The sequence below is a fragment of the Cryphonectria parasitica genome (genome assembly GCF_011745365.1).
Source record: "Cryphonectria parasitica EP155 unplaced genomic scaffold M406scaffold_7, whole genome shotgun sequence".
Classification (NCBI taxonomy): domain Eukaryota; kingdom Fungi; phylum Ascomycota; class Sordariomycetes; order Diaporthales; family Cryphonectriaceae; genus Cryphonectria; species Cryphonectria parasitica.
In genome coordinates, this window is record NW_024468915.1 from 2339091 (window position 1) to 2353278 (window position 14188).

The window sequence follows — 14188 nt, forward strand, 5'->3', positions numbered from 1 at the left end:
TAGGGCTGCCGTCCTAGGTGCATCTTTACTATCTTGGAAAAGGATTTAGCTCAAGCAGAGAGAGAATCAGAGTTGTAGTGAATGGATTGAGGCAACCGAATGAGATCTGCCTGAGCGTCGATGAAAAGGCTGTGTATGTCACGGGCATGCATTGACCCCATCACGAGGATGGGATGACCGATCTGATACGGGTCCAGTCAATGTGAGTTGCTTATCTCATCAGAGGCTGATTCGTAACACGCGGCTGATCAACCTGTCAGATATGCCTTTGACATCACATACTACTCTAGTGGGCCCTTCCTAGCCAACAGATGGCTATTCGCGTTCGGTGTCGTGAGTCGTCCCGGTGGTATTGAGTAAGATGTCAGGGCAACGTGAACAGTGCATGCGGTGATGTAACAAATCTACGGTCGCCTGGAGGTGGTCATCTGAGAAGTCTCATCAAGGGGTTTGCTACCAAATCTTTTGTTTCTAGGAAATGCATCCTCAACAAACATAGGCTTCTGAAGGCTCATTTGGTCGCTGTGGCAAAGGGCACGGTGTTCGTGCCCAGTACATAGTCTTTCGGAAACTCGGATGGCATCTTTTACATTGATATTTTCAACTCTCTTTTACATATATTTTTCCCTTGAAAGCCTGCTCAAACCTATCGATTCGCACAGCAAGGGTGAGTCCGTTGATCTTCGTTTTGGGGATCCGTTGGTCGGAGTGATGTGATCTTGAAGTTGGCCCTGAATGGACTCCATACGATAATCTCATCAGATCGATACTTGGGAGGCGTGGGAGAATAGACCCACGGACTCATTTTTTGCCTTTGTTTTTTGAGCCTAACTTGGTTCCTTTCTTCCTTCTGCCATTATTGCTTCCTCGTTGGCTGGAGAGGAAGGAGGTACCTCACATGGAAGGCACGTCCCAGAATTGATACTTCTACGCCCCGAACACGCACTAGGAGAGATAGGGAAGGGGCGAGACACTTGACCATATTACTTCCCTTCATACTTTATTGGCCACAACGGAAGTATCCTGCTTCGCTGGTCTTCTCTGTCCACCCTTAATATTACAAGCTTCTGTGGGCTCTCCTTTGGTCGAAGTGACGCCATTGGCCCTCCAGGAAATCGTGTCCACATATCCACGACTCCTCTTGTTTCTTATATCTATCATCATTATCACGCGCCAAACCAATATCAAACCCTCCCTTTCCGTGTAGTTGCCTGAGGATCGACCGTGTCATCTTGATTTCCGAGGCCAGCTTAAACCGCACGCACCTTGACCATGGGCCTCGAAGTCAACGAAGACGGCGACTTCATTCGCAAGCCCTCAACCTCGCCTGCTAAAAAGACCAACGCCACTCCAGTCTCGGCCCATTTTGGTTCCCCTGATCTTGCCGTGGATCCTTGGACCAGCGTTCAGCCCCAGCCTGTTGGTGACTCCAGTGCTATCAAGCAGAATCACACGCGACGTCGCCACGCCCACCAAAAAGCAAAGCCAACTTTCTTCGACTCAGAGGATGCTCGAAAGTTGAACGGCGACAAGGCCGTTGCACACCCCCCCACGACACTCAAACGAAAGCCATCCACCATCCGTTCACGACTTAGGAAGAAGCCTAAAGTTTCCTACTTCCCCTCGGATGACACCAATGCTCTAAATGACGACGAGGAGGCTATCTCGCCAAGTCCGCGTCACGAACAGCCCACGAACTCAGATACCCACCATGGCCAGTATCGTGATGCAGTGCTGGACTCGAGTCCCGTGAAGAGTCGTCACCAAGAAAGACGTGAGCAGTCTCCACCCTCCTCAAGCTGCAAGCTGCGCGACATCGCTCGTTCTCCGATTCTCCAAGATGGCCAGGGCCTCGCGAACGACGATGACCAAGACTCGCCAACGCCGAAAGCCAAGACTACAATCTCCACTCGTCTTACAAAACGAAAATTCGGAAATTCTTCTCATATCCCCGAGCATCCCATGAAGAATAGCATCTTGCAGATGTCATCTACGAGTGCTTTCTTCAGACAGCTGGGGGAGCCAGCGGGCGCGGACGCGCGCCTCGAAGCTGAGGAGGAAGGTCCTGGCGAGCTTGTACAACTCTCGCAGCACATCAAGCCGCGGTCTGTCGCCAAGTCATCTTTTAGGAGAGAAAACAGCAATAATATCGCGAATGAGGGCAACAACAAGAAGAAGCGCACATTGAGTTTTCTCTCTGTGGCCGCTTCCGTTGATATGGAGCCGGATCGATCTCCACGACAAGAGAAAATCTATCGCTCCATGAGAGGTTACTCCTTGCTAGGTGAGGAAAAGAAGGACCAAAGGCAGACTAGTGCTCGACGAGACAAGTTGGCTGCAAGACACAAGAAGAAAGTTAAGATCTCTGCTCTCGAGCTTCAAGAAGATGGGATCGACAAAGGCAGCACCAATGATCCATTTGACATCGCCAATGTGGCTTCGTCAAGTGGTGCATCTCCCACAGCGCCTGAGTCTAAGGCAAAGACTGCTTTGAGGAAGCAACTCTTGGAAAAGCAGCCCTCCGTCGAACACCCTGTTCAAGCTCCCCGGCGCATAAAGGTTGCAACAAAGACCCACAAGCGAGCCAAACCAACACTTGTGCCTCTCCTAGATTCCCAACCCACTCCTGACAGCAAAGAGAGCCATGCGAAGAGCCCGTTTGAGTCCGACGACCCGAGTACGCGGACAGCGGCTGACAAGTCTACTGACACTGCACCAGTCCAGCCAATTCAAGAACCCATGATTACGATGGCAGACCAAAACGCGATTGAGATCTCTTCAGGTTCAAGCCAGTATGGGTCAGAGGTTTTTGATATGTCGTACAATGATGCCGAGGATGAAGACTACGTTGAGGAGCGACTGCATCCCCAAACAACCAAGGCTGCCACAAAGCCACGTCAGGTCAAGAGCGCCGAGGCCAAGACTGAGAATCATGAGAACGAGGGAACGACGACTTCTAACAAGAACAGCCACATGGACGCACCCGCAACGAAGGCCACCGAGGCCATCTTCAGTCATCCCTTCCTCATCTCCGACCAAGAACACGAGTACCAAGTCAAGACTAAGGAATGCGTTCCTACTTCTCAATACGATCGAACCGAGCACGTGGAAAGGGGCCATCGGCACAGCGTGGCTAGAGAGCTAAGAGCCACGCCACCAAAGGACAAATATGCTATCAGTACTGTCGATGCAACACCGACCAAGATCAAGCAGGTGAAGCCTGTTGGTGAACATCCTGGCAGTGTCCAAGATGAGGTTGTTAACAGCACGAAGCACAATTTGAAAGTGCCAGTCGGGATGGGAACAAGAAGACAAGCTGGGACTGCGATGTCCGCCAAAATTCACACCGTTCTTGACGATGTTCAGGATCCTCATCAAGTAATTGAGTTCAAAGCTGTGGAGAAGGAAGGACACAGCCCTACTCTATTTGCCATTGGGGGGTCGAAGGCCGACGCAGGCCCACGGTGTGATGTGCCACTTAATCATCAGCCCGCAAAGGTTTTGTCATTCGCCACGAGCCCAGATCTGCATGATTTACCGTTGAAGTCCCCCCAGACGGATATCATGCAACCAGCGCCAATGTCATCTGAGGCCAAAGGGCATGGGCACCATCCTGTCGTTGACGATCCTGACGCATCTTCAATTCCTGACAGTCTTGAACAGGCTGACGACGCGGAAAACATGGCCCTTCATGATCAGCCCTTGGAATCTACCCCAATCGCTGCTGTCTTGAAGCAGGCATCAGGAATTGGCCGTGCTGGTATAAAAAGACCATCATTAGGAGGAAGGAATGAGCCACAGGACCCCGATACGCAACATACATACGACCGCGTAAGCGGTGACAAGGAAGAATCGAAGCGGCCTCGAATTGATGGGGCACCAACGAGGGGCCTGCTATCTCTGGCAATGCCCCACGCCAGAAATTCACGCTCCTTACCTACAGACGTCCATGTTATTGATGATGTTCCCGCTTCTCCCGACGTGCATGAGCATCCGAGTATCGACTATACCGTGGTGAAGCGCCTAAGAGGCCTGAAAGCAGGTCAACATGCCGCTATGAGGGATGATCTCACGTTTATGAGCCATGCTGCAGAGTCAGCAATCGAGCCAGTCAAATTGCAGCAGGCGCATCCACACCCCGTTGGCGCTTCGAGGGGATATCTCGGACAGACTTCCGCGAAGCGAATCCAGACGGTGCATCCTAGCTATTCAGGCAAACGCCACAATGCGAACGAGCACCAGTCTGCCAACTTTGGTAGGTGGAACGAGAACCTTGCCGACCGCCGGCAACAAATGAAGTTCAACCAGGGAGAGAAGTATTCGGGCCAGTTAAGCGATCGTTCTGAGACCCTTGAGGATGTCATGCATCGTATCGTCAAGGTAAGCATGGCCACTTGTAATATGCACCTCATCTCAGATGGTAGCTCACAATTGACCAGGGTGTTCTGCGAGAGCTGAGGGCGAGAGAGGATCCGATACAGGATGTGGTTGAAAACTACCGGGTAGATGGCAGCAAGGTTGTGCGGAGCATTTCCAAAACGCATGAAGACGAGAGACGACGGCTCTTTCAACAGTTTGAAAAGAGTAGGCTGGACTATATCGACGCGTGCGAAAAGGTGCGGAACCATGTCGTATCCCTTGCGACTCACCTGCAAGCTGTCGATCCTGGCAAGACCATGGCGCATCGTTTTTGATATCAGGACGGCTTTCGTGTCCCATGAAACTAGCAGGTGTTTCCGTCGCGAGATGTCCTAATTTACCCAAAATCTGGGCACTGGTGAAGCAGGGGGGCACCTCGGTCAAGCGCCGCCTTCTATCGATGACAGCTGTGGTATCAACAAGGACTTTGCAGACGCAGCCTCGATTTTGAACCCAAATTTTTGAACCGCTTGAGGTGCGATTGTGATGATGGTATCATGTATACATTCTAATGGGCAATTTCTCGTTGCAAGTCATAGCTTTCTTCATTCACGATTACAGACAAAATGGATGGCTGTGATCGACCCACGCCCTTGAGGCCCAATTTGCGGGCTGTCCTTGATCGCTTTCCGTGACTCCTATGATCAGGCTTGATGTATGTCAGCTGCCTGAATCACGAGGGATTCCGCAACACTAGCTTTCACCAGGCTGCCCGCAACGGTGAGCTGGGTCCATTATTGGTGACCGCATTAATGGTCGCGAGGAGTCATAGCTGGGTGGACAGTAGGAAGTGCCTATGTAGACGCTGACGCCATCTCCACGGTGGCCATCCTGTCACCAATCGAGACTAGAACTGTGCAGTCATTGAGGTTTAAGCCTCAAACAGGGATATTAGAGGCCAGATGGGACGTGGCGGTGCATGGCTTATCTTTTTATTTTATTTTTATTCTAACAAGATTCTCAGGTAACGGTCAACTGGGGGCGGGCTCGAGCGTTGGGCGCCCCGCAGTGCTGCTATTGTTCTGCCAAGCTGACTGGGCTCTTGGGCTCTGGAGCCAAAACAGGCCCTACTAACTCTACTCTAGTACTTATAGCTTGATGGTGGTTCGTCATCCTTTCTTTGGCCTTGGAGGGGTTCTAGGTACCATAGTACAGTAAGTGCTCCCCCAGGCGCTACGTCACTGAAGCCAGCGGTCAGTCTACTACAGTGCTCCTGAGCGAAGAAGAGGTTTGGGGAGGGGATCTGGGAGAATGGGGAGGGAGGAGACAAGGGGGTTCTGTAACAGACGCGGAAGAAGTTATTGATGAGAAAAACCACAATAAGAGCCATAGTGAATGTATTATACTGCCCAAAAAGTAGGGTGTTGTACTACTGATTCTACTGTGTTGTATTGTTTTTTCTTCTGTGCTATTCTCCACTCCCTCTATTGTTCTCTATTGAAGCCCATTTTCGGAGTGTTGTTGTTTTCCAGATTGCGCATCCCTGTCAGTGGTCCGGTACGTACTCACACAGCCAGTTTACGACGGGTACCAGTGCACTTGGGCCGTGATCTTCTCCCATTTCCATGAGCACCCCGCATTTTCGGTACAGTCCCAAGTATCTCTCAGCGCTGCTTTCGCTGCGGACAGACCAAAACTTTCCAGTCGCAGCACCAAGACAGTCTTGACTACGATATCACCTCTTCCTGCTATTGAACGTTTGAGGGGTTCTCCCTTTTTTGTTTTTTCCCTTCCAAAAACCGCTTTCTATCCCTTTCCAACACGGCAGGGCAGCATTCCTGCTGGTAGCCTGATTTGCGCGGGACGGGATCATTGCATCTGCACCTGGGTTCCATTGCCGTTCATACTTTTCTACCGCGTCGCATCTTAATCGGACAGACCTGTCGATCTACCCTGAATCAAAATACCCTAAGAGGAGAGGGGGAGAAAAAAAAGGAAAGGGAAAAGCAGAGAGGAAAGAAAGAAAAGAAACGGCGGCTCGGCTCGGTCATTACAGGCATAGTCACAAAGGCTGGTTAGCCTTGCTTTGGCGTACAGATCCAGTAGTACACACCCACTACTTTTGCTCGCGATCGCCTCTCCACCAGTGGGCCCCACCCGCTGCGGAACACCATCGTCGTCTTCACGCAAAGCCCCCTTGCGGAAAGCCGGCACGCCCAGCCTTCACAGCAACAGCTCTTGACATTGTCACCTCCACCTTAACAGCACGGCCAGTCAACCTGGTCCCTGTTCCTGATCACGACCTCGATATTCTGTCTCGTGTCATTCGCGAGCCTCAGACGAGAGGCGGTTCTTGACTCCCTTTGGGCCAGACCACACCCCTCCCCCCATTTGACGACTTGGTCTCGTAACCAGGAAGAAACCGACGACACGGCCGCACCCCTCCCACGTCACCTCCTCGAGTCGACTGCGTTCACGTCCTACCACTACCCTCAAGCATACCCACGTTTACAATTACACACACGCACAACAAACAAACACAAACAAACAAACCTAACCGCCATCGCCGAACCGAGACACAGGAAAAAGAAAAAGAGGAAGAAAAAAAAAAAAAAAAGGTCAAGATGCCGTTCAGAGATAGAGTTGCTCGTCGGTTTGGCGAAACTGTAAGCGCTTCAAAGTTCGGTTCTGCTTCAGGTTTCGATTTCGCTCCGGAGCAGGTCTCTGGAGCATGCGCTCTGTATTCTGCTCAAGTTCTATCTCCTTACGTCTGCAATTCTGGGACCGACTGCTTTGTCGCCGTCGGCAACGCCTGTAACCCAGAGGCTTCTTGTACCAGCCGGGTCGTCAAGGCGGAGAAGTTCGGGCGCAAGGCTCTTGGACCTCAGTACCGAGGAACCAGCAAGATCAACAAGAACAAGAAGCCCACCAAGAAACCCCGTCAGCAGAGGCCCAAGGGCACCAGCAGCCGCCGGACCTCAAGTTCTACCGGCTCCTCCTTCTCTTCTCCTACCACCCGCTCCACCTGTTCTTCCACGCGTTCCACGCGATCCACTCCACGCTCCAGCGTCTCTTCCCCATCTAGCGATGATGCTTTCATCGATGACGACGATGTCTTCAGTCGCCCTCGCCGTTTCGGCACAAGGACCACCAGATCCACCTCAAGAATGGCATATACTAATAATGTCAACGGCATACAGCTCTCGCCCACCTCGCCCTACCTCTCATGTGAGCATTCGCCACCCTATGTCCCGTGCCACCACACTCTGCTGACCTGCGTCCTACAGATCACGACGTCTGCCGTATGCGATTTCTTCCAAACAACACTCCTCCGTGCTCCCCGACCGCCGCTGACATGTGACAGTTACCTTCGAGGACATCAAGGCGCTGAGGAATGACTGGCTGACGGACAATGTGCGTTCACAACACAAACAAAACATCAAGATACTCATGGACACCTTCGTCCAGTATGGTGACATGCTGACAATTCTTCAACGTAGAACATAGCATTCTGGGAGGAGTTCGTTATTTTCATCCGAACCCTATTAAAATAGGTCTTGACCCTTCTCGGCTGACGAACCTCTCTTTCCTACTCACAGGTGGCTCGAGCGGGAGATCCTTCCCAAGTATCCCCAGGCCCGCATCTGCCTCCTCCGCCCGTCCATGACCTACCTCCTGATGCGCGAGCAAGACCCTCGGCAGCTCCGCCCCGTCCTCCCCGACATGTCTAAGGTGACACATATCTTCCTGCCCATCAATGATGCCGCATCTCGCACGCAACCTGACGGCTCGCACTGGTCGTTGCTCCTGGTTAGCAAGATCGATGGCGTCGCGTTCCACTACGACTCCCTAGGCGGGGCCAACAACATAGAGGGCGAGCGCGGCACGCAGCAGTTGTCCAAGCTCCTGGGCATGCCGCTGCGATACCAGTCCATCAGCGACTGTCCCCAGCAGGAGAATGGCAACGACTGTGGTGTCTTCGTCTGCATCCTCATGCGCCACCTGCTTGTCAAGCGGCTCCTCAACGCTAACGCCCGCGAGAAGGTCAGCATGAGCATGAGCAACAAGATGATCGATGCCAACGGCGCACGTAAGGAGATGACCAAGATCATCGAGAGTCTGCGCAAGGAGGGCGAGAGACGACGGAGCGCCAGCCCCTTCGCTAAAAACGAGGGCGCCCCGCGGATCGACTAGTAAGCGATATCGTAGGGGCTGGCAACCTGATCGCGCTCTTGTTTACGACAAGCTGTCTTACCTACCGTGCACGGCTCACCACAGCCTAGGCGGGGGATCGTCACCAGTCGGCTCGAATAGCCCAGCTACGGAGATCACCTCATCGAATCCTCAGACAGAGGAAAGAAAAGGAAGGGAAAAATACTCAAAAGAAGAAAAAAAAATTGAATTCCGATGATACTGGCCTTTCTGGTCTGCATATGTCCGGGTTAGCACAGAGGGGCGGACCAACATTACACGGCGGCAGGCGTTTATGAGAGGGAGGGGAGATTTTATGGGAACGGAACTACGGCAAGCGAGGAGAGGCGTTTTGCGAATTGGTTTCTCTTATTCTCCCGAAGGGTCGGCAACGTTTATGGATGAGGTCACGCACGCATGATCGTCTAAGATATACATCTTTGGGGCGTAGTTAAGCATTTTCTGGAGCTTGAAAGAATGCAGCGCGATGGACAGACGAGCCTAAATGCCAAAGGGAGTTCATATCGAGGCCCATCTGACAGGTTGGGAAAGCCCTCAATATTGGCCAATGGCGCTTGGCCGACCGTTGTTGCTGCTCAGTTCTGCAGGAGGGAGCCTGCAAGCAAGGCTTTTGCAACATGAGTGTGTGGGTTAACTTTGATGACGACGAGATGAACCTGGATACCCGCGAGTTCAGGATAGGGTGTTGCAAGGTAGAATACGATCAATTTCATGGCAGGGTCTGATTGCCCTTTCTGATTACAGTCAAGATTGTTCTCACGCCCTGGTACCATCTTGTGACAGTCATCGATCTGTATTGAGTTTGTCTGTGCTGAACTGTTCTTGCTCCTCTGTTGGTGTCGCTCGATAAGCATGCCTAAGGATTATCGAGGCAACGCAAACGTTGTGCATACAATCGATCCAAGGGCAGTGCTTGATATGTGTAGATGAGGATAACCTTTTCCCTCGAACCTATCTGGAGTCGTGTTGGGACCTGGGCGGGCCTGGTGAATGCGTGAAGACCTCCATACAACTTGTATAAGATCTGCGCCTCCGACCGAATTATTGCCTGCATCATGTATGCCGTCACCCGAAGATCACTGCGAGTGCAGTGTGATAATGAATATCTTTCTGCGCGCTGTGCGAAGGATTCCTCAGACCGCATTTGCCCCCGTGGCTCTGTTCGCAAAGGCAGGATTCTGCTCCATAGTGGCCGATATGAACCCCCTCAACGCTGCAAATCTGTTGGCAGAGGTACTCGCCGCCGCCGCCGGTACCCCCTCTGCCCCCGCCATCGCCGTGTCCCCGGTCCCAGCACCAGCACCCGCGCCCGTGGCAGAAGCGGCGGCACTCCTCGCCCCCTCCTCCTTGACGCTCGACAGCTGCGCCAGGCTGAGGCCAAACCTCTCCATCTCCCCCCTAACCACGCGCTCCTTCCTCCTGAGCGCCCCCGGCCGGCTGCCCAAGCTCCTGTGCCTGACTTTGCCCCCACGCGCCGCCTCGCCCGCCCCAACCTCCTCTGCTGTGAGCTCGGGTAAGGCGTCCGCCAGTCCACCCATGGCGACGGCTGCTTCGGCCTGTGCCTCGCGCCTGCGCCGGGACTCGTGGCGCTTTGCGTTTTTGCGGCTGGACCGCGAGGACGCTGTGGAGGAGGGCTTGGTGATGCGGGAGATGAAGGTGGCGCGACGGATGCGGGCGCGGTCGGCCTTGGTGTCGAGGAAGGAGTCGGTCACGGCGGAGTCTGGGCGGTGGACTTTGCGCGGGGCGAGGGGGTTGGCTAGGCGCTCGGTTGCTTTGAGGCGGAGGGATTTGCGCTTGGTGGAGGGGGCGGTTGGGGCCTGGGGAGGATGTGAGTGTTAGAGATTGAAGGTATTCAGGAAGGAATGGGGAGGGGGAAGGAAGGGGAGGGGTATCTTACCATGATTGTGTATTTATGTATATGGTGAACGTGTAATAATGCCAGGCGAGTGGATAGAATCGATGGTTTTCTGTTGATACTGTAGCATGTGAAGATGGAGGAGCGTTCAGAAAATAGTCTACTGTAGAAAGGTTTGGCCCGCCAAAATTTTGAGATACTGTAAAAGTACTATGCAGGTATCGATTACCCCAGTAAGGATCCCTGCGTAGGACCCTGCAGAACAGGGGGTGGGGGCCAGCATCCCACCAGGGCAGGGATTCATAGGCGATTTATGCCCTGTCGCTCAGTGCACACCCACTGCCGAGACATCTCTTAGGCCCTCTGCAAACTACTACTGATGACCCTGTAAGTGGACTACCCCCGTCGTTCAGCTTCAGCCCTAGCCGTCCTCGCTCATGATCTACTACCACCCCAACCTATCTTCGATTCACATCTATATCTGTTGTCCCCCGGTTGTCATACTTGAGAGAGGAGCCGAAGGTGAAAGAACGACATATGGAGCCAGCTAGGAAAGGCGCGGACCAGCTGCGCGAGCAAATATTGAGAGCCGAAATTGAGCTGAAGGCTCTGAAGGACCAGCTTGCTGAGGTCGAGGCCGGGAACAAAGACGGAGCAGGACAAGGTGGAGCACGAGAAGAAGGAGAGACGGCCGGAACATCACGTTCTTCCAGAGTTGAAGATGGATGTTCAGGATGGAAGTGGTCTTTGGGTGCAGACGAGTATGAGCGTTACGGCAGACAACTCATTCTGCCACAAGTTGGTATTCATGGTCAGTTTTTGGTCCCGTCTTTTTTGGCAGCACAACAAACCTGGAGGAATATTCAGCTGACACACCCTTCTAGGTCAACGCAGATTGAAGACATCTAAAGTCCTGATTATAGGCGCCGGCGGTCTCGGTTGCCCAGCAGCAGCATACCTCGCCGGCGCCGGAGTGGGCACGCTGGGGTTCGTGGATGGGGATGTGGTCGAGCCTTCAAACCTCCACCGACAAATTGCGCATGGCACGTCGAGGGTAGGGATGTTAAAGGTGGATAGTCTTGTGCAATACTGTAGAGAGTATGTTTGTTGCTTCACTCCCTTCCCCAGTGGCCCCTTTGCTTCTTCAAACATAAATCACCCTCATATTCTGATGATATACCGTTCAGACTCAACCCTCTGCCTAAGTACATCCCTCACCGAGAGCATCTCTCGCCAGAAAACGCAGAGGACATTGTCAGAGGCTACGATCTCGTGCTTGACTGCACCGACCACCCCACGAGCCGCTACCTCATCTCCGACATCTGCATCCTTTTGCAGAAGCCTCTCGTCTCCGCCTCGGCGCTGCGCACCGACGGCCAACTCATCTTGCTCAACGCCCCTCCCACGCCTCAGGGCATCGTTAACCCCCCTGACCAGCCAACTCTCCCTCCTCCCTCTCCCTGCTACAGATGTGTCTTCCCCAAGCCGCCACCCCCAGGAGCCGTGGTGAGCTGTGGCGAAGGCGGCGTTCTCGGCCCTGTCGTGGGCGTCATGGGGGTTCTCCAGGCCCTGGAAGCAATCAAGGTCATTGCGGCCGGCCTCCACATCCCACGCAATCCCTCATCATCCACCTCCCCCCCAGAGCTGCCCTCACCCTCTCCTCCGCTACCGCAGCCTACTCTTCTCCTATTCTCCGGCGCAACGGTAGGTGCTCCATCCTTCAGGTCTATGCGTATGCGGGCCAGAAGGCGGGACTGTTTTGCCTGCGGCGAGGGCAGTCCTGCGAGGCTCACCTTCGAAACGCTCCGCTCCGGAAGCCTGGACTATGTAGCCTTCTGTGGCGGGATCTTGGCCCCAGTCGCCGTGCTCGAGGACGAGCAGAGGGTGAGCGCGGCGAAGTACCACGACATGCTCAAGAGTTCGAGCAAGGGTGAGGACCATGCACATGTCCTGCTTGATGTGAGGGAGCGCGAGCTGTTTGACATTGCGAGTATCGAGGGTGCTATTAATGTGCCGTACTCGACGATACAGAGAATCTCTGGGAAGAGGAAGGGGAAGTCAAGGTCCGATGGGACCGGTGCTGCTGATAACACTGGCAGCGTGGGTGATGACGTCCATCTCGACTGGATGCCGAAGGGTCTTGCAACGGGGGATCAGTCTATCTACGTTGTTTGCAGGGTGGGAAACGACTCGCAGGTGGTGGCGAAGCAGCTGATCGATCTCGGGCTAGGGCGGAATGGACGGTGGATTGGAGATATCAAGGGTGGAATGCGGGCTTGGAGGGACGAAGTGGACCGCACACTGCCATTTCTGTAGAATCACAGCGAATTATACTGGCCTGACAAGCCCGCCAAGGTGACCATGCCTGTCGAGTTCTGTGGTAAAAGCGATTCACTTCAGACCGGTGTCAAATCTACGCCAACCAAAAATTTGCATATGATTACTAGCTTGCACTTGGAGCCTTCTCGAAAAAGAGATGCGAATGTTAGATTTCGAACGACGCAATAATCTCGTGCTCGTATCGGTACAATCATGGACAGACGCTGGACACCCGCACGCGAGAATGTAGAGTCCATCGCCGTATCTGTACACACTTCCTACCCTTGTAGTACTTCTTGTCATTCCTCCGCTGTCAGCTGAGTCTCCCTCCAGGACATCTTTCCTGAATTAAGATTGCAATGGCTGGGGGATCTTCATTGTCGAAGCACTCCTCAAACGTGGACTGATGATGCCCAAGGCTAGCTGTCCTGTCAAGTGTCTACCCGATCATGATATGTATGTAGTGCGCTTCTTGTTGTACGCCCGTTGGTCCTTCAGCCACTGCCTGTATCCAGCGACGCTGGAGATCTTTTCACCGTAGAAGTCGGGAACTGCGGCAAATTGATCAATATTTGAAACTGCTCGGGCTAGAAAGGGAGGAAGTTGATGAAGAAAGACAAGACATACCTGGGTTGCCGGTCGAGGAGTTGGACGGATCCACACGGTTCCTCTTGATCCGCGCAAAGAACTGGCTCTCCTTCTGAAAAATTGACACCTCGTCAGCACAACTCTCCCTCATCTCTCTCCATCTCTCCATCCCTTTCTCAATTTTCGTTACAAAAGGGAGGACTTACCACAGTCATGGGCGTCTTGTACTTCCTCTTAAGCAGGTAAAACACAGTACTACCCAGGCTAGGCCCGGCCAGCCACCCCAGCGCCACGAACCCGATGGTCATCAGGCCCAGCGTCAAGATAGGGTCCAGAGGGATCTGGCTCGTCAGGCTGTCCGCGGCTCCCGTCGACAGCAGGATGGCGCCGCCGGTTCCGCTCGCCAGCGACATGACTACGCTAAAGGCGACCTGCCATCTCCGCCGCGTCTTGCGCAGCTGGAAGAAGGTGTTCCAATCCAGCGGCGGGGTGTCTGGGTCCGCCACAGCCTGTCTGGAGGTCGCGCGCTCGGCAGCCCGCGCAGCCGCAGCCGCGTCGACATCGTGATCGCGGGAGGAAGACGAGGAGGTGGAGGCGTGCCGGTGGGCGGCAGCGGAAGTGGGTTGTGCTGCTACTGCTGCTGCGCGGAGGACGAGGATCTGTGATGGCCTGGTAGTGGTTTTGGTGGTGGTGGTGGTGGTTATGAAGGGTGCGATGGGAAGCTTGGAGCGGACCGAGAAGGTCGAATATGGGCACGTCGTCGCGGTGCTGCGCAGCATGATGGGCTGCAGGCCGCAGCTGCGTACGACGCCTGATCGCAGCATCGTTGTCGCGGTAGTGGTGCCAGCGATCATT

General features: G+C 53.8%; 5 protein-coding genes across 5 annotated transcripts; 3 read left to right on the top strand and 2 right to left on the bottom strand.

Moving 5' to 3' along the window:
- Positions 1–1272: 1272 nt before the first annotated feature.
- On the top strand, positions 1273–4694 carry M406DRAFT_333115 (uncharacterized protein; the record flags this gene model as incomplete). Its single annotated transcript, XM_040920814.1, has 2 exons — positions 1273–4380; positions 4440–4694. 2 exons carry the CDS (start codon positions 1273–1275, stop codon positions 4692–4694), a joined length of 3363 nt encoding a protein of 1120 aa, XP_040773725.1.
- Positions 4695–6983: 2289 nt separating this feature from the next.
- M406DRAFT_347649 (cysteine proteinase) lies at positions 6984–8739 on the top strand (the record flags this gene model as incomplete). Its single annotated transcript, XM_040922316.1, has 4 exons — positions 6984–7044; positions 7724–7773; positions 7860–7879; positions 7959–8739. 4 exons carry the CDS (start codon positions 6984–6986, stop codon positions 8551–8553), a joined length of 726 nt encoding a protein of 241 aa, XP_040773726.1. The 3' UTR covers positions 8554–8739.
- A 989-nt stretch (positions 8740–9728) lies between these two features.
- On the bottom strand, positions 9729–10554 carry M406DRAFT_280898 (uncharacterized protein; the record flags this gene model as incomplete). Its single annotated transcript, XM_040918423.1, has 2 exons — positions 10469–10554; positions 9729–10388 (listed from the first exon to the last, which is right to left on the bottom strand). Coding segments are annotated over exons 1-2 (663 nt in total), but the record flags the coding sequence as incomplete, so codon positions are not given.
- A 409-nt stretch (positions 10555–10963) lies between these two features.
- Positions 10964–12742, top strand: M406DRAFT_263841 (uncharacterized protein; the record flags this gene model as incomplete). Its single annotated transcript, XM_040917619.1, has 4 exons — positions 10964–11237; positions 11311–11524; positions 11614–12483; positions 12526–12742. 4 exons carry the CDS (start codon positions 10964–10966, stop codon positions 12740–12742), a joined length of 1575 nt encoding a protein of 524 aa, XP_040773728.1.
- A 450-nt stretch (positions 12743–13192) lies between these two features.
- On the bottom strand, positions 13193–14187 carry M406DRAFT_264299 (Pam17-domain-containing protein; the record flags this gene model as incomplete). Its single annotated transcript, XM_040917653.1, has 4 exons — positions 13193–13296; positions 13373–13445; positions 13540–13860; positions 13969–14187. The coding sequence occupies 4 exons, from the start codon at positions 14185–14187 to the stop codon at positions 13193–13195; spliced, it is 717 nt and encodes a 238-aa protein (XP_040773729.1).
- Between the last annotated feature and the right edge of the window lies 1 nt (position 14188).